The sequence below is a fragment of the Pristiophorus japonicus genome, chromosome 1 (genome assembly GCF_044704955.1).
Source record: "Pristiophorus japonicus isolate sPriJap1 chromosome 1, sPriJap1.hap1, whole genome shotgun sequence".
Classification (NCBI taxonomy): Eukaryota; Metazoa; Chordata; class Chondrichthyes; family Pristiophoridae; genus Pristiophorus; species Pristiophorus japonicus.
Window position 1 is genome coordinate 232,641,553 of NC_091977.1, and position 21,614 is coordinate 232,663,166.

At 43.2% G+C, this 21,614-nt stretch overlaps 1 protein-coding gene across 2 annotated transcripts in view; it reads right to left on the bottom strand.

The window, feature by feature from the left end:
• The window catches only part of smc2 (structural maintenance of chromosomes 2), a 68,930-nt gene that overhangs the window by 24,757 nt on the left and 22,559 nt on the right, over positions 1-21,614 (bottom strand). For both annotated transcript variants that reach the window (XM_070887964.1, XM_070887975.1), the window contains 11 exons: positions 16,188-16,232; positions 14,385-14,618; positions 13,573-13,722; positions 12,809-13,042; positions 11,469-11,628; positions 10,942-11,059; positions 10,242-10,380; positions 9,939-10,058; positions 8,503-8,707; positions 6,683-6,818; positions 2,168-2,292 (listed from right to left, as the gene is read on the bottom strand). In XM_070887964.1, the coding sequence (XP_070744065.1) occupies positions 2,168-2,292; positions 6,683-6,818; positions 8,503-8,707; positions 9,939-10,058; positions 10,242-10,380; positions 10,942-11,059; positions 11,469-11,628; positions 12,809-13,042; positions 13,573-13,722; positions 14,385-14,618; positions 16,188-16,232 (1,666 nt within the window). The remainder of the gene's footprint in view (positions 1-2,167; positions 2,293-6,682; positions 6,819-8,502; positions 8,708-9,938; positions 10,059-10,241; positions 10,381-10,941; positions 11,060-11,468; positions 11,629-12,808; positions 13,043-13,572; positions 13,723-14,384; positions 14,619-16,187; positions 16,233-21,614) is intronic.

A 21,614-nucleotide genomic window follows, 5' to 3' on the forward strand; every position in this document is an offset into this window, starting at 1 on the left:
GTGGCATATATCAACGATTTAGATTTGAATATAGGGAGTATGATTAAGAAGTTTGCAGATAATGCTAAAATTGGCTGTGTGGTTGATAATGAAGAGGGCTGCAGGAGGATATCAATCTACTGGTCAGGTGGGCAGAGCAGTGGCAAATGGAATTTAATTCAGAGAAGTGTGAGGTAATGCACTTTGGGAGGGCTAATAAGGAACGGGTATACACATTAAACAGTAGACCACTTAATAGTGTAAATGAACAAAGGGATCTTGGAGTGCTTGTCCACAGATCCCTGAAAGTAGGCCAGGTGGATAAGGTGGTTAAGAAGGCATACGGAATGCTTGCCTTTAATGGCCGAGGCATAGAATATAAGAGCAGGGAGGTTATGCTTAAATTGTATAATACTTTGGTCAAGCCACAGCTGGAGTACTGCATGCAGTTCTGATTGCCGTATTATAGGAAGGACATGATTGCACTAGGGAGGGTGCAGAGGAGATTTACTAGGATGCTGCCCGGAATGGAGAATCTTAGTTATGAGGACAGATTGGATAGGCTGGTGTGTTCTCCTTGGAACAGAGAAGCTTGAGAGGAGACCTCATTCAGGTGTACAAAATATTGAGAGGCCTGGACATAGTGGATAGTAAGGGCCTATTTTCATTGGTAGAGGGGTCTATTACGAGGGAGCATAGTTTTAAGGTGGTTGGTGGAAGGTTTAGAGGGGATTTGAGGGGGGGCTTCTTTATGCAGAGGGTTGTGGGGATCTGAAACTCACTGCCTGGAAGAGTGGTGGATACAGAAACCCTCACCACTTTTAAGAGATAGTTGGATGGGCACTTAAAGTGGGTTATGGACCTAGAGCTGGTAATTGGGATTAGACTGGATAACCTCTTGTTGGCCGACACAGATATAATGGTAAACATAGAAACATAGTACTGCAGGGAATCAAATACAGCCAGGGTGATCGCCTGGACTAGTTTTGATCGCCTGGATGGGTCGGAGAGGAAGTTTCCCAGATTTTTTCTCCCTAAATTGGCCTGGGTTTTTAATCTGGTTATTGCCTCTCCCAGGAGATCACATGGCTCTGGTTGGGGTGGAGTGTAGAATGTTTCAGTGTAAGGGGTGTCGCAGTTGTGTGGTGGACTGGTTGCTCTTTGCCTTTTCGCCATTGTTCATTGGTTTACATGTAACCTTCAGGGCTGCTGACCGAGGGCCGTGAGGCTCTGTCGGCCGGTGCGGACACGATGGGCCGAAACGGCCTTCTGCGCTGTAAATTTCTATGTTCCTTTGAGGAGAGATTGAGTAGACTAGGCCTTTATTCCATAGAGTTTTGAAGAATAAGAAGTGATCTCATTGAAACACATAAAATTCTTAAAGGACTTGACCGGGTAGATGCTGGGAGGATGCTTCCCCTGACTGGAGAGTCTAGAACTAGGGGTCACATTCTCAGAATAAGGGGTCGGCCATTTAGGATGGAGATGAGGAGAAATGTCTTCACTCCAGGGGTTGTGAATCTTTGGAATTCTCTATCCCAGAGCGCTGTGTATGCTCAGTCATTGATTATATTCAAGACATAGATCGATAGATTTTTGGATAACAAGGCAATCAAGGGATATGGGCTCGTGCGGGAAGGTGTAGTTGAGGTAGAAGATCAGCCATGATCTTGCCTACTCCTGCTCCTATTTCTTATGTTCTTGTATTCAAATACATGATGCCATTTAGAAAGCCATTACCCATTTAATCTGTAACCTATTTGATATTATTTCTCAAATAAATAAGGCTCATCAGTAAAAAGCCATGCTGGCTGTTCAAGTTAAAATTTTCTAGGTATTTCTCCAGCCTACTCTTTAGAATAGATTCCATTATTTTTCAGGACAGCCTCAGCACCCATTGCTGCGGTTTACTGCTTTTAGTAAATCAGGGCGTATTGAGAGAGAGAGAGAGAGAGAGAGAGAGAGAGAGAGAGAGCCAGTACAGGCCATCATGCTTCAGTGCCTGCTCCCAGAAATTATGCAAACAAGGTAGCAGTTATCAAATTAGCCATGTTAAATTAAACATTTTTGGTGGCTCCAGATCAAGGACTTGTAAAATCTTATGCTGGAGTGTACTTTTGACTGTATCCTGCATGCATGAAAACTTTCACCCTTTCCCCCACTCCCATTCAGCCACTGTAGTCAGTACCAATAGTTTTTTGAAGGCTTTCAAACTCCTCCTGCTGCTTGTGGTAAGAGCTCTGCTGAAGCTTTACCAGCAGTAGTTCTTCCTCCTGAGATTTTAACTCGCACTGCAGTTTCAACTCTCGGTACCTGAAAAGGTATATGAAAAAAAACTTACATTATTTATAGCATTGTACCAAATGTAATGCAGAAGAGGAGACTATTTACTGAATTACTTCAGCCAAAACAGATGCTGTGTGCAGAGAAGATTGTTTCTGTATGGTAGGTTATTTTCTTCTTGCTCGTTGACTAGGTTTGTACTTTTTCATTATGTCACCAAATCTTAATCCACCACAAACCTGTACTCTAAACCTGACCCAATACAAAAGAATTTGTCAACAAAAGACCAAAGGTATGCGCATGCCAAGGCAAAACTCTTTCCAGCAGCCAGGTAGCAGCCCCAATTTTGCCACTCCCTCCTGGTTCTTCAGTAATGAGAAACAGCATTAATACTACCTGAGCTGCAAATCAAGAACATGAGAAAAGGTTAGAATCGAATAGCTCAGCATGGCTCAGGCGAAGGGGAATTGAAGGATGCAAGATAGTGTTTCAGGCTGTATAGAAAAATATTCATTCAGAAACAGAGGAAGAGAGTGTCCCATTTTCCAAAGTCACAGCAGCCACTTGGCCTCACACAAGCAAGATTAAATAGGAGTGATTGCTAACAACAGTTTCAGTAATAAACAGAATGGATAAAAAAAAACATTGCTCAGCTGTGGAAACTTCAAACATTTTGCACTCTCTCTAAAGAAAGATGTGGGTCCAGGGCTAAGGCAGGAGGATTCTTGGGGGAGGCATTGCTTGGTAGCATGGGGAAGGAGGAAATGAGACAGGCAGCTGAACAGATGGTCTCAATCTTAGTGCCAAAGAGGTCTAAGAGCTCCTAGCACTTGTTGGAGATGGAGGTGGAGTGGGCAGTGGAGAGCCACTTAAGGAAGGTTGATGGTGGAGAAAAGAAACTGGGGGTTATCTTTGCATTTCAGGATGACCCTGAAGTCGTGAGCAGTTTTGGCAGAGGAGAGCAGGCTTCAATAGTGCTTTGTGTGATAGTTAGATTGTGGTCCAGTTAGATTTAGCAATGAATGGCTAAACCAGATGTGTGTCATATACGTTCAAGTCTGTATCCCTCAAACTCAAGGGAGCAAAGATGGGGGCAGTACCAAAGGGAAGGGCCATGAAGGAAGAGACTTAGGCTTTTACTGGAGACAAGCGCATCAAAAGTGAGGGAGCGATCGAGTAGATCGACAGCTGCAGAAGTATTGTGGCGAACGGAAGGCCAAAGGCTAGACAGTTGGGAGTCCTAACTAAAGGCAGAGGTCCTGTGGTGGAATGAAGTAGATCGGCTGGTCTCATCTTGGAGCACTGATAAACTAATATCCAGATTCGGAGACAGATGTGGATGGTGAATGAGTCCAGGAGTTGTTTGAGGGTCAGAGAACACTGTTAGAGATTTTCCTGTGGAAAATGGAGACAGGAGAAGGCATAGGAGAATTCATCATGAACTAGCATATACAAACAGAAAATACTCAGCCGGTCAGGCAGCATCTGTGGCGACAGAAACAGAGTTAATGTTTCAGGTCGATGACCTTTCGTCAGAACTAGAAGTTAGAGATGTAATAGGTTTTAAGCAAATACATAGGCAGGGAAAGAGGGGGAGAAGGATTGAGAACAAAAGGGATGATGGTGCAACGGGGTGGTAATGGGACAAGATGGGTCTGAGACAGCATAGGTTGATCCAAAGGTTCAGCGAAGGTGGTTGGCGGCCTCAATGATTAGTAGTGCATATCAACAGATCTGGTACATCAGCAGAGGGCTGAATAGAGTCAGCAACAATGGGAAACAGGCAATAAGCAGCCTTTTGGCAGCAGTGGAGCAGAATGGAAACCAGTAGAACAGATCGATGCTAGCACAAAGTAGACTGAAAAATTCCCATTAGTGAAGCAGAAAACCAAGGACGCAGGAGCAGGCCTGATTGAATAGAGATGACCAAAGAACACGTAGAATGCTGATACGACATTGGAGCACTGGTGACTACATTGAAAATGCTAAGTATTCAGTTCCTAACATTTATGGCCAAGTCAGCAGATTGTGCCTTCAAGCCCACTCCAGTTCTCATGCCCAACATTTAGGCTGACACCAGTGTTGTACTGAGGGACTACTTACTTTGTTTGAAGTACCCTTCTTTGGTTGGGACATTAAACAGAAGCCCCATCTGCCTGTTCCAATGATTCAGGTTGACATTAAAAATCCTAGAAGAATACTACTTGAAGAAAAACAGAGAGTTCTTTCTCCTAGTTTCCTGTCCAGCATTTTTCTCTCAACAAACACCACCAAAAATCGATTAACTACTTATTCATCCCATTGCTGTTAATAGATTTTTTGCCAAGAAAACAACAGTGAGCACACTTCAAAGCAATTCATTGAATGTGAAGCACATTGGAGGTTTCCGGGAGGCTTGACAAGGTGCTATACAGATGCACGTTCTTTCTTTGCATGGGGGGGGAAAGAGCATCAAAAAAGTCAAATAATTGTAACTTGTTGAAAGTTTGCTGATTTAGACTAACAAATTGTATTAATATAGCACCTTTAACGTAGTAAAACGTCCCAAAGTGCTTCACAGGAGTATTATAAGAAACAATTTGACATCGAGAAATTTGGGCAGACAATGAGTTAGGTTTTAAGAGCAGTGTTTAGGCAGGGAATTCCAGAGCTTAGGTCCTAGGTAGCAGAAGGCACAGCCATCAATGGTTGAGCGATTATAATCAGAGATGCTCAAGAGGGCAGAATTAGAGGAGCGCAGATATCTCGGGGGGCGGGGGGGGGGGGGAGGGGGAGGGTTGGTGGAGGAGATGAGAGAGATAGGGAGGGACGAGGGCATGGAAGGATTTGAAAACAAGGATGAGAATTTTTAAATCGAGGCATTGCTTAACCGGGTGCCAATGTAGATCAGCGAGAACAGGGTGATGGATGAATGGGACTTGGTGCGAGTTAGGACATGGGCAGCTGAGTTTTGGATGGCCTCAAGTTTACGTTGGGTAGAATGTGGGAGGCCAGCCAGGAGTGCGTTGGAATAGTCAGATCTAAAGGTAACAAAGGCATGGATGAGAGCTTCAGTGGCAGATGAGCTGAGTCAAGGGCGGAGACGGGCGATGTTATGGAGTTGGAAATCGCCGTCCTTAGTTATGCTGTGGATATGTGGCCGGAAGCTCATTTCAGGGTCAAATATGACACCAAGGTTGTGAACAATGTGGTTCAGCCTCAGACAGATGCTAGGGAGAGGGATTGAGTCAGTGGCTAGGGAACAGAGTTTGTGGCAGAGACTGAAAGCAACGGCTTCGGTCTTCCCAATATTTAATTGGAGAAAATTTCTGCTCATCCAGAACTGGATGTCGGACAAGCAGTCTGACAATTTAGAGACTATGGAGAGGTCAAAGTGAAGTGGTGGTGAGGTACAGCTGGGTGTCATCGGTGTACATGTGGAAACTGACGCTGTGTTTTCGGATGATGTTGCCAAGGGGCAGCATGTAGATGAGAAATAGGAGGGGACCAAGGATAGATCCTTGGGGGACACCAGAGGTAATGATGCGGGGTTAGGCAGAGAAGCCATTGCAGGTGATTCTCTGGCTGTGATAGATAAGAATGGAACCAGACGAGTGCAGTCCCACTCAACTGGACAACAATAGAGAGGCATTGGAGAAGGATAGGGTGGTCAATCGTGTCAAAGGCTGCAGACAAGTCAAGAAGGATGAGGAGGGATAGTTTGCCTTTGTCAGTCACAAAGGATGTCATTTGTAACTTTGATGAGAGCAGTTTCAGTACCGGGCAGGGGTGAAAACCTGACTGGAGGAATTCAAACTGGAGGAGTTGCGAGAAAGATAGGCACAGATTTGGGAGATGACAACACATTCAAAGACTTTGGAAAGGAAAGGGAGGTTGGAGATGGGGCAGTACTTTGCAAGGAGGGAGAGGGGGACAGTACCAGAGGAGAGAGAACAGCTAATAATGTCAGCTAACATGGGAGTCAGATTAGGAAGTTGGCTAGTCAGCAGTTTAATGGGAATAGGGTCAAGGGTGCAGGAAGTGGGTCTCATGGACATGAACGCAGAGAGATTATTGGGAGGGGGGGGAGGGGGATCAGAGAGAAACTAGAGAAAAAATGTGCATTCAGGGCTGGAGCAGGGGGAAACGTTAGAGGAAGTTTGGCCCAGTGGGCTAGGAGAAGGAAGGGAAGTGGCAGAAGCAATTGAATATTTCCAAGATTGAGATCATCCAAAGAAGTCCATGAGCTCCTCACACTTCTTGTCGGAGATGAGGGTTGAGGAGACAGGGGAGAAGGGTTTAAGATGGTTAGCAGTGGAGAATAGAAGCTGGTGGTTATCTTTGCAGTCCAGAAAGATTCTGAAATAGTGGAATACAAGCATCTTAAACTATTAAACAGGTAGAACAGATAATATTTTGATAATCCAAGAAACAGACGTACTTTTCTACAATATTCTTGAGACTCGCCAGCTCCTTATCCACTTGCTGCAACTGAGCTTGTTTAGATTTGAGCTCTTCCTGGAGATCCTTCAGGTCTTGGAGTTTAACCAGCACAGAGGCAGACTGTGTACGAGCACCTGGTTAACAAAATTAGTACACAACTAAAGTTAACAATGGGTGATAAGTGGGTCACAAATCTTAAACCTACCCAAACACTGTACAAATATTTTACAAAGGATAATAAAAAAGCAACGTGTAAAAGCAAGTTTTCTTGTCCACTGTAGTGCACAAACTTCAATACAATGGAAACGGGGAAGCAGACCTCCATTTTATAGTACCAAATAATGAAGTATCCTGATAAAAATGCATATGACCTAATTTTATGAAACTATCAGAGACTTTTGCTTGACATAGCATTCTACTGCACTGACACTAGTGGTGACAAAAATTAGAGAATTTTTGTCTATGGTGTATTATTTTTGGTCTTTTTCTTTTGTGACAGTACATGAAAAGTTATATACCCAGGGATACTTTCAGAAAATGCCTTGGCCTAATTGATACTCAACAACTCAAGTAAGAGAGTTTGACCAGCTTATAACTCGGTGGCTGATTGCTAGGCCCATTGTGTTTGAAAATGTGGTTATAGACAGGTGTCAATTGGCTTGTTTACAGCAGTAACCCAGGGGGTGGTGGGGGAGGAAAAGGAAGGCGGGCAGGAAATGCTTGCCACCATGTTGGGGTTCGCAGCCATTCAGCTCAATAACTAATTTGCTGCAACTCTCCTTGAATTATATTATATGATTTACAGCTGCAATTGTGTGGGCAAACATTGTTTTGAATCTTGTGACTAGCTGATCACCTACTTGTACCTATGAGAGATGCACATTAAAAAAATATATATACTTCATTTCACTGCATCTGCAAAAGAGGATCATGGACAGTATATCAGAGGCCAACATGTTCCGAGTCAATCTAACGGCACTCAGAGACTCCACATTAGCGAGCCGTCCTGTAAAAGTACTCAAGGAACGTGTTTGAGGTTCAGTTCTATGCTATGCAGGAGAAGTATCTTTGTTGTTTTCAATATCATGACAATACAGTTACTGTAAATCTACTGTTTGCATTTACAACTATTTATTTAATTGGTTTATAGTTCAATAATTCTGACTAGAAGCATATATACTAAACCATGGCTGATGGAATGCTTAATCTAACCACCAAACGAAAATGACATGAGGGCATGTAACATATTCAGTAAACAGAATACAGTGATGAGGGTTCTCGGTTAGACCTCTGGACTAATGTCATTTACCTAGATGTTGAGCAGTTAATGGCACATTGCGGATTGTAGGGAGCAGAGGGTCACTAACAGGAGTGGTTTGCAATGCTGTACCCAAGGAAAATATCGAGCGCAAAAAATTAATATTTAGCCATGAGCCTAAAAACATACAAATTTATATACAGCATATATAATAGTTTGAGCTTTAAGTTTGTGATAGTCACATTTAATCAAGGTAACCAAATTAAGTTTCCAGTCATTTAGGTTTTGAGCATTATTTTGCCCAACACAACGTTATAATTATTCTTATTTAAGTTAGTCAGTTTCTTCCATTCCATTACCATCAAGTTTTATCACTTATTATGGAATCAGAAGAGACAAATTTTTGTTTTGGTTCTTGCAGAGGACAATTTGCCAAATTGAGGTACTCTCAGTATGGTTCCAGGATACTTCCTTTCTTGCACACTACATAAAAAACAGCAAATGGCATGAATATAAAACAGTATTTTAGCAACCTGTGCTAAATAGAAGAACCGGCTCACCTCCACTTAATGTTCCCTGTGGGTCAAAAGTATCACCACCAATAGTGACCGTCTGTGTCATTATCCGAGGATCAAAGGTCACCTTCTTGGCATTATCCAAGCAGTCACACACTAACACAGACCCAAAAACATACTCCATTGCCTTCTTTAATTCATGCTCATATCCAACCAGGGACAAGGCCGTGTGCACATTGTCTGCACCCACCTGAAATAAAGAAAATGTAGAATATGTAAACTACAAACAGCTATGTAACAGCAAACACTTTAGAACATCGGAGTTTTACAAAGTTATAGTCTACAGCACAGAAACAGGCCATTCGGCCCAACAAGTCTATGCTGGTTATGCTCCACATGAGTCTCCTCTCACCCATTTTCATCAAGATGTGCTTATCTAGCTTCCCTTAAATGCATCTATGCTATTCGCCTCTGCTCCATGTGGTGGCGAGTTCCACATCCTTATCACTCGCTAAGAAGTTTTTCCTGAATTCGCTATTGGATTTATTAATGATTCTTTTATTTATGAACTCCAATTTCAGATTACCCCACAAGTGGAAACATTTTCACTACATCTAATTTAACAAAAATCCTGATCAAAGATACATCCTTTGGGGAAGACTTGGGCTAACTGGATTACCCCTCCAAAAAGCCTTTTTTATATTGCAGTCAATAAAAATGACCAATGGATGCTTTCTTGCAAATTGTGGTCCCTTACACTTAATACATAAGAGTAGAAGATATGGCAAGAATGGCTTCACTTCAAAGTAGTCACTAGAATCATACAGCACAGAAGGAGGCCATTTAGCCCATTGTGCCTTTGTCAGCTCTTTGAAAGAGATATTCAATTAGCCCCACGCCCCTGCTCTTTCCCCATTGCACTACAAATTTTTCCTTTTCAAGAATAGATCAAATTCCCTTTTGAAAACTACTATTGAATCTGCTTGCTCCAACCTTCCAGGCAGTGCATGCCAGTTCATCACATCTTGCTGCATTAAAAAATTCTCATCTCCTCTCTGATATAATGAGAATGAACAGACAAATTAAGAAAATCCATAAAGCTACAAACTATCATACACAGAGTGTACTGGTCACAACTGACACTGGCTATTACTAGTGTAAAGAAAAAACTTGCTGTTGGCTGGTAACCTTTAAGCATTACTTGCAATAATGGCATCAACTACTATGATCATTATTGTTCCCATTTATAAGAGTGCATCGAGCAAATTCATAATCTAAATGGTCATAGCAGTTACAAATCACCTACCATACAGAATAGTTTTGACCCAAACAGGGCTAAGGGACGGTTTAAATATGCACATAAACACTTTTTAAACTTATATAAAAAGCATATAAAAACACACACACACGCGAGTGCAGACAGTACATGGAGGACCATCTAAAGTTTCCGGTTTCAGTACAAACATCTTAATAAAGCTTACCAGATTTTTGGCTGCCTTAACAACACTCTCATTAATACATCTGGCAGAAATTTTGTTGAGCGGTATGATAGTGTATCTTCGTTTAAGGTCTCCTTTTTCTAAAAGTTTCTTGCCAGTTACCTAAACAAAGAAACAGCGTTGAGTAAGTCGTCATTCTCCTAATTTTTGGAGAAAAATTACAATCACCGAAGACCTACAAAAAAAAGATACTGTAGCTTACATTTGCAATGACAGCAGTTCAAATTGACTCCAGAAACAATGGCCTGACCTAATATACTTGTAATATCTGTGCTCGTCACCTACCTCTGTGTCCACCACAACATTATACAGACGACCTCCAGCAACCACTTCCAAAGCTGTCGCTGTGGAGACATCTTTCACAGAGAGAAGTGTGGCAACAAGACCTTTCACACGATTAGAGTCCCAATTTTTTTCAGGATCCCTAAAGAGAAGTTCAAAATTTTGCTTTCATTTACAAATTTAAAAATAAAGTCTTCAGCAATAGATACTAAATAGTTAAATATTAAAACGTCACTTCTTGTAACCTCTTCCCCACAAGTTTGATAAGATTCCTGCAAAGCACCAAATGTGGTTTGGTTATCTAATAAAGATAGCTATTCTATCAATAAATGTCCAGGATGCAGAAAAAGTATGCTTAACATAGTAATATAACATGCAGTACATAGCGTCTATTGTACTTTAGAAAGATGTTAAACCAGCTGTAGAATCAAATCCCGATACATGCTGAAGAATGGAAAGTCAAACACAACTAGCAATAGATTTCAAAATGCAACATACACCACCTGTACTGTTGCAATGTTTTGACAAGCTATTGCCATCCAATTCAAAAGTCCAAAATGTTTTAGCAATGCATGCCTGCTTATTGTATAGTACACCAAAATATTTAAGGGCATCTATTTTTTATTTTTATTTAAGATATTGCCAGCAGAAAAGAGTGGCTTTGCTCTATGCAACCTCAAGTCTGGAGATAGCACAAACTTACTTGTATTCAAAACTCAAACTAGGAAACTTCACCACCAACACTTCATAAGACTCTCTCAGTTTGTTTACAGCTCGCGACAGTCCTCGACGTTGGTCCAAAAGTTTCTCCTCTTTCCCATCTTTTGGGGGGGGGGGGGGGGGGGGGGGAAAGTTCGAATACATTTTAGCACTAAATAATAAGATTCTGATTCTTCTGCTCACACATTATTGATCCGTACACTCCATGCTCATATTTAGTAGAAAACACAGAAGTCAGCTGAAGGTTACCTTTTAATCAACCAGAACTGGCATACTAATGGAATATATATATATATATATATATATATATAAATACTGCCAACATGAGCACTCACCGAGATATATTTAGTAGAAAAATAATAAATTGAATTTGTAACCATAAATACAAGAGAAAAGTAATCCCAAAACTGAAATACGAGAAAGAGATAGGCACAAGTAATACTCCTCTGTAACATGACTAGATTATGTCAAAATTGATACAGTACAATTATTTTCAAAAACCCTGCAAACCTTCATAATTCAGTTTCTGCATTTCTGCTGCTAGCTTTTCTCTGTTCTTTTTAACAGCTTCAAAAGCATCCTGGTTTTTCTTGTAACCACTGTCCATCTTCTTCACTTCTGCCTGTTTGGTCTTCCGTTCCTGCTGGGCATGTTTCAATTTCATCTGAGCCTACAGCAGAACAGTAATACATTTGGGAATGTGATTTTAGGTTTTGTTAAAGTTCATTTTAGAAAAACAAATTGGTAATATTTGATCATTTCTGCCAAGCAAAAAAAAGTCAACTTGCAGCTTGTCAATAACTCTCTCTAAATGGTCACATATGTACAGATGGATATAAAGAGGTTACATCTTTATTTGTTGTACTTCTCTCAGGCTAAGAGCGGGGCTAATTGGATTGCTCTTCGGAAGAGCCAGCGCAGAATTGATAGGCTGAATGGCCTCCTTCTGTGTTGTACTATTCTATGATTATGAACAAAACTAAAATGGATGAAGAATCTCAAAATAGTTTTCATTATGGCCAAGCGATTTTTGGAAATTTTCCAGTAGCTTCTGGGAATCCTGGGATCCTCCTGTACGTGTATGTTTTAAATATCAGTATTAACATATTGATACTAAAATAATTCCCCCTATATTGCTGTCATTGCATACCACCTTAGCACTATGGGTACTTGTAATCATCATCATTCTGTCATTAAGACTATGTTTTCAACTCATCACTTCTTTCAAAGGGGAGGCTAGACAAGGAAATAATGGAGAAGGGAATGAAGGATTATGCTGATAGACTTAGAGGAGGAAAGACAGGAGGAGGCTCAAATGGAGCATAAATGCTGGCATGGACTGGTTGGACCAAATGGCCAGTTTCTGTGCCATATATTCTATGTAATTCTTCTATACTTAGTATGTTAACTTTTATTTTTCATTACTTATTACCTAAATATTCTATTTTAACTTACTTTAAATAGCTTTTCTACTTCATTTTCACTGCCTCCCCATCCTCATATTTGCATGGAACTACAACCTAAGAAATCATTCCTTCAGTAGCTTATAAATAGTTCCAAAATGCCATTTTTAGCAGGTCAGGAAGCTGAACAGCATGGTTTTATCTAGCCACTCCAGTAGATTAATTGTAACATGATTTTCAGGTTGACATTTTACAGCCTGTGGGCAACAAGACAACTTGGTGCTGATGAAGAGCGAATCGCTGCAAAAACAAGTTATCTCAACGATAGCATTTAAAAGATTACATTTATATCACCCATTAATCATCTACTGTAAGAACAGTGTCACAACAGCACGAACCCTAGCTGCAATCTAAAAGCAGTCTCAGAACACAGCATGGTTTACAAACCTGCTTGGCCTCTGTTTCTGCTTTGCTTATATCATTCTTGCAAGCCATCATCTGGCCAGCAAGAGTGGCTGCCTCTCCGTCCTCATTACTGGAGAGGCCAGCAGAAACTGCATTGAAGTGCTGCTGAGCAGCGACCAGGGTCTTGTCATCTTTCTGACTAGTCTCCTGTAGAGAGTTCAGTTCATCAGAGATTTTCTTCACTTCCTTTTCCTTAGCTACAAGAGCATTAGCATCCTGAAAAAAATACAGACAGCAGTTACTGGATCTAGATGCAATTTTTGCTTGAGGCAATATTTTGCATTTGACCGTGATGCTTTTGTAGGTATATGCATTAGAAGTGGATAGAGTGTGGGCCAGCAGACATACAATTGAAAATTTGGCTACTCCCTGGAATTTGACAAATTATACCAGCATTTTAAGTTCAAATGCCGCATTCAACTGGCATTGAAACTCTCCTACACTCAAATAGGTAAATTGAGTGTTTTGAACAAAGCAACTAAATGATGAATGTTGCACTGAAAGAAGACATGTCCGAGTATATTTTAAGACAGGGAAAACATGCTGAGGGGGTGGCAGAGAGAGAGGGGGAAAAAAAAGAGAAAAATATAAAACAATTTTTCCTCCCAATTCATTCATGGGATGTGGGCGTCACTGGCAAGGCCACCATTTGTTTCCCGTCCCCAACTGCTATATAAAATCAAGATCAGTTTTAAAGTCCTACTCCGCCAACCACCGGGATGAATTTCTTTTAATGATTGCCTCACCTCCTCCATACTTTTGACGAGTGTTTTCCGTTTTTTTTCTTCAGCTTTGAGGTTGTCTTTCTTGGAATCGTGTGCACTTTGCACTTTGGCATCCAAACGGTGAGCATCAGCAACCGTCTGCTCCAGAGACTGAAGCACTCCACCAACTTCCTGCAAGACAACAAATCCCAATTTCAAGCTATCCAAATGAAAGAGGCTTGGTGTAAACCCCACCCCCCTATTTTTTAAATTAAAAAAAAGCAAAGAGCAGGAACAACATTCTACATGAGCCTGATTAACCAATGAAAATAGCAATAAAGGAGAAAATTGGAGAAAAGACAGTAATCTAGATAAGTGATGGGGGGAGGGGTGGAAATCAACTGCTTGTTGTGACTAGAGCATCCAGACCAGTAGGAACCAGAATTATTCATATTCAATACAAAAGCAAAATACTGCGGATGCTGAAAATCTGAAATAATCAGAAAATGCTGGAAATACTCAGCAGGTCAGGCAGCATCTGTGGAGAGAGAAACAGAGTTAACGTTTCAGGTCAATAACCAGTTCGGATGAGTATTTCTAGCATTTTCTATTTTTATCCATATTCAATGCTTGCTGTCTTGAGCTAGTAATCCAGAAATACAAAAAATATTCCAAGATTTTACATCAGTGCAACGTTCCCGAAATCCTTTTATTCTTGAGTGCGCAATTTTCAACAGGGACTAGCCAAGAGTACAAGCAAAATGCATGTACCATCTATCATTAGACCAAACACTTTGCTGCAATATTGCCTGATCACAATGGAAGTCCATTAGTGCTTTACATCTAGTGTATACCTTGTCTCGTATTTTCTCCAACTCAGCCACTTCTTTGCCGATTTCCTTCACTTTCTTTTCACTGTCTGCAGTGGTTTCCTGAAGTCTGCAGATACTGTCTTGCATCATCTTTAGATCTTCTGCAGAGCGCATCTTGGTCTCCTCTGCACAAACAAACTGATATGCAATGTACAGTCGAGTAAGATGTTCTATCTCGCGTGTTATTTTCTGGAATTCCAAATATGAGGATCTTTCCTACAAGTTACAAAATATGAACAATCAGAATGGGGCATTGTAATTATCAGACAGTTAACAAGCAAAATATAGCAAGTCTTTAAATTAAAATACACGCATTCAAATGTTTTAATACAGTGACCTACAGAAAACCATTTTCAAATTTTACCGCACATACATATTGAAATGTATTTAAAAACATATGTTTTCATCCAAAACTCTGCTGCTCGCATTCTAACTTGAACCAAGTCCTGTTCACCCATCACCCCTGTGCTTGCTGCCCTACACTGGGTCCCTCAATTTTAAAATTCTCATCTCCATTTTCAAATCTCTCCATAGCCTCACCCTTCCGTATTTCTGTAACCTCCTCCAGCTCTACAACCTACCAAGATCTCTACGTTCCACCAATTCTGGCCTCTTGCGCATCCAGATTTTCATCGCTCCAACATTGGCTGCCTTGGCTCTACACTCTGGAATTTCCTTCCTAAACATCTCAGCTCCTTAAAGCCTACCTCTGATCAAGCTTTGATGCCCTAATATCTCATTATGCAGCTCGGTGTCAAATTTTGTTTGATTACTCGCTTGTGACAAGCCTTGGGATGTTTTACTACAATGCAAGCTGTTGTTTTATACTAGACGACATTAATTCTCAGTAACTTTACATTGCATTATTGATTTAAAGAAAAATGTAAACAAAGTCCAGCATTTCAATTTAGTCAGACACGAGTAAGTGTTTACAAAGGCTTCGCTAAATTAGACAATCTCAACAGAACTTTCCCCACCCCTACCAATCATCTCTCCTCATTGGAGTACAGTTACGTAGAATCTGGTCACCTTCTAGAAGTGGTAAACATTCACTGCAAGCCTCAACATTGAGTGTCAGCGTGCAATTCAACACAGAGATATCACAACAGAGACCAGCCCAATCCTCAAAAGGACTTTCACACGCACTGACTTCCAGGAGGAGAAGGAGGAGTTAGATAGCAATCAATAGCAACAGCCCTAGCCAATTTTCTCCCTCTATAACCCAGGAGTGTTTAAGGCCAATTGTAATATCCTTATCCTGTGAGCAATTTAGCACAAATCTGGGTTCAAGCCTGGGATTTTTCTCCCCTGTATTATTCAACCAAACATGGGATAAAGTTGTTGAGGTTACACTGGAGAGGAAGAGCATCAACACATTATAAAAATTGAGATAAACTTTAAGTCTAAAAAAGACAGGGTATGTATACATGGGGAGGGACAGAAGGATTTGCAGTGTAAGGGGAGAACATTTTAAGTTTCCATATTCAGTTGTGATCTGCACAGTTGTAGTCAACTCCAGATCCCTCAGCGAGCAGTTCTACAGGAAACAATGCAGATCAGCATCCTTTTTAGCCTTAAAGGGAAAAGTAATACTTCATTAAAAGAACATAGATCTTCCTTTTCTGTTGACTGAAGGCAAGTGAAAGTAACTGTGGGAAATGTGGGAGTACTTAAGGTAATTTTCTGAAATGTTACAAATGATTTCCAAATCATTGATTATACAGCAAATGCAAAAAATGCATGTTATTACCTTCTTTTCCATTAGAGAAATCATTAAATACATACCTCCTTCAGTTTCTGAAGAGTTGGAGTAATTTCTTCTTCTAGAATCTAAAATACAAAAGGTCCAGTAAAAACAAAATTAGAAGATCAAGCTGAAGGTGGACTACTTTGTTTCAGGAATTAAAATGCATAAGATTTTTGAGCTGTTGTAACATAGTAAAATAAAATATATTTTTAATACTTAGAAATATTGAATTTTAACATGGTACTTCAATATCAATAGAAAAATCATTTTTATATTCTATAATACTCCATACAGCACCTAAGCAGTATGCACCATGCACAAGATTCCAACAGAGTTAACAACATTCACATTAGTCACCAACTACTCACCAACAGTTCAAAAATAAATCTAAGAGCATTGTACTGACTCTTGCTATCATTAACCCTGCCAGCTGCTTCTGGGTATTCTGGAGGCAGTTTAAAAAAAAAATTCAGTTACTATCCAGATGCCCTACACCTTTAAATTATTTCAAATTCAATGGAGTTTAGAAGAATGAGAGGTGATTTCATTTAAACACAAGATTCTTAGAGGGCTTGACAGGGTAGATGCTGAGAGGCTGTTTCCCCTGGCTGGAGAGTCTAGAACTAGAGATCATAGTTTCAGAATAAGGGGTCGGCCATTTAAGACAGAGATGAGGAGAAATTTCTTCACTCAGAGGGTGGTGAGTCTTTGGAAATCTCTACATCAGACGGCTGTGGATGCCGAGTCATTGAGTATATTCAAGGCTGAGACCGAGAGATTTTTGGACTCGAAGGGAATTAAGGGATATGGGGATCGGGTAGAAAAGTGGATTTGAGGTAAAAGATCAGCCATGATCTTATTGAATGGCGAGCAGGCTCAAGGGGCCGTATGGCCTACTCCTGCTCCTATTTCTTAAGTTCTTAAAATTAATTACGCAACCAAAGATAATGCATCAATGATTTAGGCAAATTTGGTAACACAGAACACATAATATACAGCACAACATTTATCCATTGTGTGCATTTTAACAAAACTGTGTGTCCTTAATGAACTGCAATGAAAGACCATTCTTGTGCAATTTTCTTTTAAATAAAAGAAAATTAAATGCAACGTATGTTGGCCTGGATTTTGCGGGGCCGATGATGGCGTTCGCTCAGAATGGCCTCGCTAGTTCTGAGTTTCTGCATACAATGCGTGTGCGTGAAAACCCGGAACTTGCGATATCAAGTTTTTCATTGACAGATCATCTGTATCCGCTGCAAAAACACTTCGCTGACGCAGAGTTGGACTATTTGCCCAGCTACTGCCCACTAAACCCTGAAGCCTGGTAAAAGCAGACTTAAGGCCTTCTTGTGATATATTCACTGAGCACAGCACACACAGCTCGTAACATGGTAGGCAGCTTTGTCGGAAGCCTCCAGAATCTGCCTGGTTCTGTTTATTATTAACTCTGCACTTGCAGTACACAATACGTCCACATCCACAGTGTGGCGCTACAAACATTACAAGCTTACAGACATTACACTTTTACCAGAACAGGGGTTAAAATAAATGGTTAAAACATATACATAAAATGAGTTTAGGTAAATGTTGGCCTGTTTTAAAATGTTTAAAATTATTTTTCAAAATATTAAACTTTTATTTTAAGTGCTTAATTAAAGGGTCTCATAATTAATTTTGAACAGGAGAACATTTATTTTTAATTTAAGTGGTGTGACTTCTTATCCATTTGGGGATTTCTAATATTCTTAGCGAGTCCGTACATAAATGGAATCCCCATAAGCATCATAGGAATCCCCCTTTTTGATTGGTTGACCGCCCACATGATCCCAGGGACACTTGTGAACCACATGTGCTGTAGGATCTGTGGGCCTTTACGCATGCGTACACCTGCAGGTCCAGGAGCAGAAGAGTCCAAAGCTCCGGAGACACCAGATAAGATCAGATTTTTATTCCGGTTCGGAGGTGTATTCTTCTGGTAGACCTCCTACCGCAAATTCAGGGCCAATATTTGGAGAGTGCCAAAAAATATGCGAAGGATAGATTTGAGAACATTTCATTAGTGTGTGATATGGTTTCATTAGTGTGTGATATGGGGCAATCTTGGAACTGGAGCAGGCTGGCCATATTGGTAATGGTGGCTTAGGGAGTTGAGGGGAAAAGTTTTCAGTCAGGGAAGCATTCGGAGTAACTATGGGCATGTGTATATGGAGCAGGATTGCAGTTCCAAAAGGGAGACAGGACCGCAGAAAGGGCTGCAAGTAGCACTGCTACTGATAGCAGCCAAATTAAAGCCATATGATGAGAAAAAAAAAACATGGCTTCACTTAAAAATAACTTTATTGGTATCAATGCTAACAAACATTACTATGTCATGCTATCTATAGAATCATAAAATCCTATTTTAAAAAAAAAGGAAAACAGTAGAATTGCTACAATCAGAAATTGTCAGCATTAAGCGAACACCTGCAAAATGATGCAACCTGGCTCAATTTTCCCCAAAGCTTTTTTTTGGCGTACTTGAAGATTTACGCCCTTTTTTTTGGGGCCCCCAAGTACGCCAAAAAAATGTCTAAGTTTCCCCGTTGCATTTTTTCATTTTGGCATGGCCTTCGGGGTGGAGTCTTGAGCTGCGCCAAAAAGATCGGGTTGCCACAGTAATCAGGGATACAATGCGGGCTGAGGCTGCAAAGTGAAACATACAGCCAGCTCGCAACACATTAAAATATATTGCATCAACTTAAAAACACATTAAAATATACTGCAGCAATTTACCTCCAATTATTAAAGTCTGTCCCGCTCCTCGCCCTGGTCGAAGGGCTTGCCGGTCTGCTTGCCTAGCCCGCCCCGAGCCCGGTGCCTATGCCGGTCCAACTCCCCAGACCCCGCTTCCACCAAGTTCCGGGCCCCAGATCCTAGTCCAGACTGAATCATCTCCCCTCCCCTTATCTCTTCACCCCTCCCTCCCCTCTCTCTCTCCATCCCCACCCCCCACTCTTTTCTCTCTCTCTCTCTCACCCCTCCCTCTCTCCACCCCCTCCCCCTCCCCGCTCTACCCCCTCCCCTCTCTCTTCCCCCATTCCGTCTCTCCCCCCCTTTTTCTTCACCCCCATCTCCCTCTTACCCCCCCTCCCCCTCTCTCTCCCCCCTTCCGTCTCTCCCCCCTTTCTCTCTCCCCCCCCCCTTCTCTCCCCCTCTTTCTCCCCTCCCTCCTTCTCCCTCCCCCCTCCCTCTTTCTCTCTCCCCCCCTCCCTCTTCTCTCCCCCTCTCTCTCCTCCCCTCCCTCCCCTTTTTCTCTCCGCCCCCTCCCTCCTTCTCTCCCCTCCCTCCCCCCCTCCCCCTTTCTCTCCCCTCCCTCTTTCTCTCCCCCCCTCCCTCTTTTCTCCCCCCTCCCTCTTTCTCTCCCCCCCTCCCCCCTTCTCTTCTCCCTCCCACTCTCCCCCCTCCCTCTTTCTCTCCCCCCCTCCCTCTTTCTCTCCCCCCCTCCCTCTTTCTCTCCCCCCCTCCCTCTTTCTCTCCCCCCTCCCTCTTTCTCTCCCCCCCCTGCTTTCTCCCCCCCTCCCTCCCTCCTTCTCTCCCCCCTCCCTCCCTCCTTCTCGTCCCCCCTCCCTCCCTCTTCCCCCCCTCCCTCCCTCTCTTTCCCCCACTCCCTCCTCCTTCTCTCCCCCCCTCCTTCTCTCCCCCCCTCCTTCTCTCCCCCCCTCCCTCCCTCCTTCTCTCCCCCTCCTCCCTCCCTCCCTCCCCTCCCTCCTCCTCTCTCCCCCCTCCCTCTCTCTTCCCCCTCCCTCCTCCTTCTCTCTCCCCCCTCCCCTCTCCTCCCCCCTCCCTCTCTCCTCCCCTCCCTCTCTCCTCCCCCCCTCCCTCTCTCCTTCTCTCTTCCCCCTCCCTCTCCCCTCCCCCCCTCCTCCCTCCTCCCCCTCACGCTCTCTCCTCTCTCTCTCCCCCTCCCTCTCTCTCTCCCTCTCCTCCTCTCTCCCCCCCTCTCTCTCCCCCCATCCCTCTCTCTCTCTCCCCCCTCCCTCTCTCTCTCTCCCCCCCTCCCTCTCTCTCACCCCCCCTCCCCCCCTCCTCCCCCCCCTCCTCCTCCCCCCCTCCTCCTCTCCCCCCCCTCCTCCCCCCTCCTCCTCCTCCTCCCCCCCCTCCCCCTCTCCCCCCCTCCCCCCCTCCTCCTCCCCCTCCCCCCCCTCCTCCTCCTCCCCCCCCCTCCTCCTCCTCCTCCTCCCCCCCTCCTCCTCCTCCTCCTCCCCCCTCCTCCTCCCCCCTCCTCCTCCCCCCTCCTCCTCCCCTCCTCCTCCCCCCTCCTCCCCCCCCTCCTCCTCCCCCCCTCCTCCCCCCCCCCTCCTCCTCCCCTCCTCCCCCCCCCTCCTCCCCCCCCCCTCCTCCCCCCCCCCTCCTCCCCCCCCTCCTCCCCCCCCCCCCCTCCTCCCCCCCCCCCCTCCTCCCCCCCCCCTCCTCCCCCCCCCCTCCTCCTCCTCCTCCTCCCCCCCCTCCTCCTCCCCCCTCCTCCTCCCCCCCTCCCCCCCCTCCTCCTCCCCCCCTCCTCCTCCCCCCTCCCCCCCCTCCTCCTCCCCCCTCCTCCCTCCCCCCTCCCCCCCTCCTCCTCCCCCCCTCCTCCTCCCCCTCCTCCTCCCCCTCCTCTCTCTCTCTCTCTCTCTCTCATGCACCTTTAAAGTATCAAACTAGAGAATACCAAAAAGCTTCCGATAGATTTGAACCCCCAATATCCATATAATCCACCACTTTTCCAAAATGTTAGCATGCCAGAAAAACATGTAGAATTGATATTTATTCAATAGCACAAATCACTGAACATCATGAGAACAGTGCTACTGGCAAAGCAGTAACTTGAGGAACAACACTGAACTTAAAATAATGACACCCACAGTCCCGTCTCCTAGTCCTGACGAGAATTGTTTTTAAATCTCAATTTTCTCCCATACCCCTTCTTATGAAGGCATTGATTCATGCTGGGCTAAACCATGGGCACTGCCAGTACCTCACCCAAATGCAGGGCCCTCAACAATAAGCAGTCAGCTATTGAATTGCAGGAGTACAGACAAGCTTCATCTACTTCTCGCACATCCTTGTAGATGTTAATTAGAAGTAGAAGTCCCAACTAATGCTTTTCCTCTTTAGTTCATGGATATGCTGATGTCAATTGTAGTGCCTCCACTGTCACCCACATGAGAGGAGCTGTCAGGACAGACTGGGAATCGAAGCAGCAGCCTTCCCAATATGTTTGGCTCAGTAACAGATCAAGATTCATGCATTAGGCTTTTGTGGAGCCTATCATTAACAGAGTGGTAGATCTCTATGTCCATCTCAGATTTCCACAATTGTTAAAATGTGAATATATCACTCTCGTGTCCTTATAACATAAATAGGACCGATTAGGTCCTATTGTCTCTTCATAGTTCTGGGGGATATGCTCCAGAGCAAAACACTCCAGATGTTGGAAATCTGAA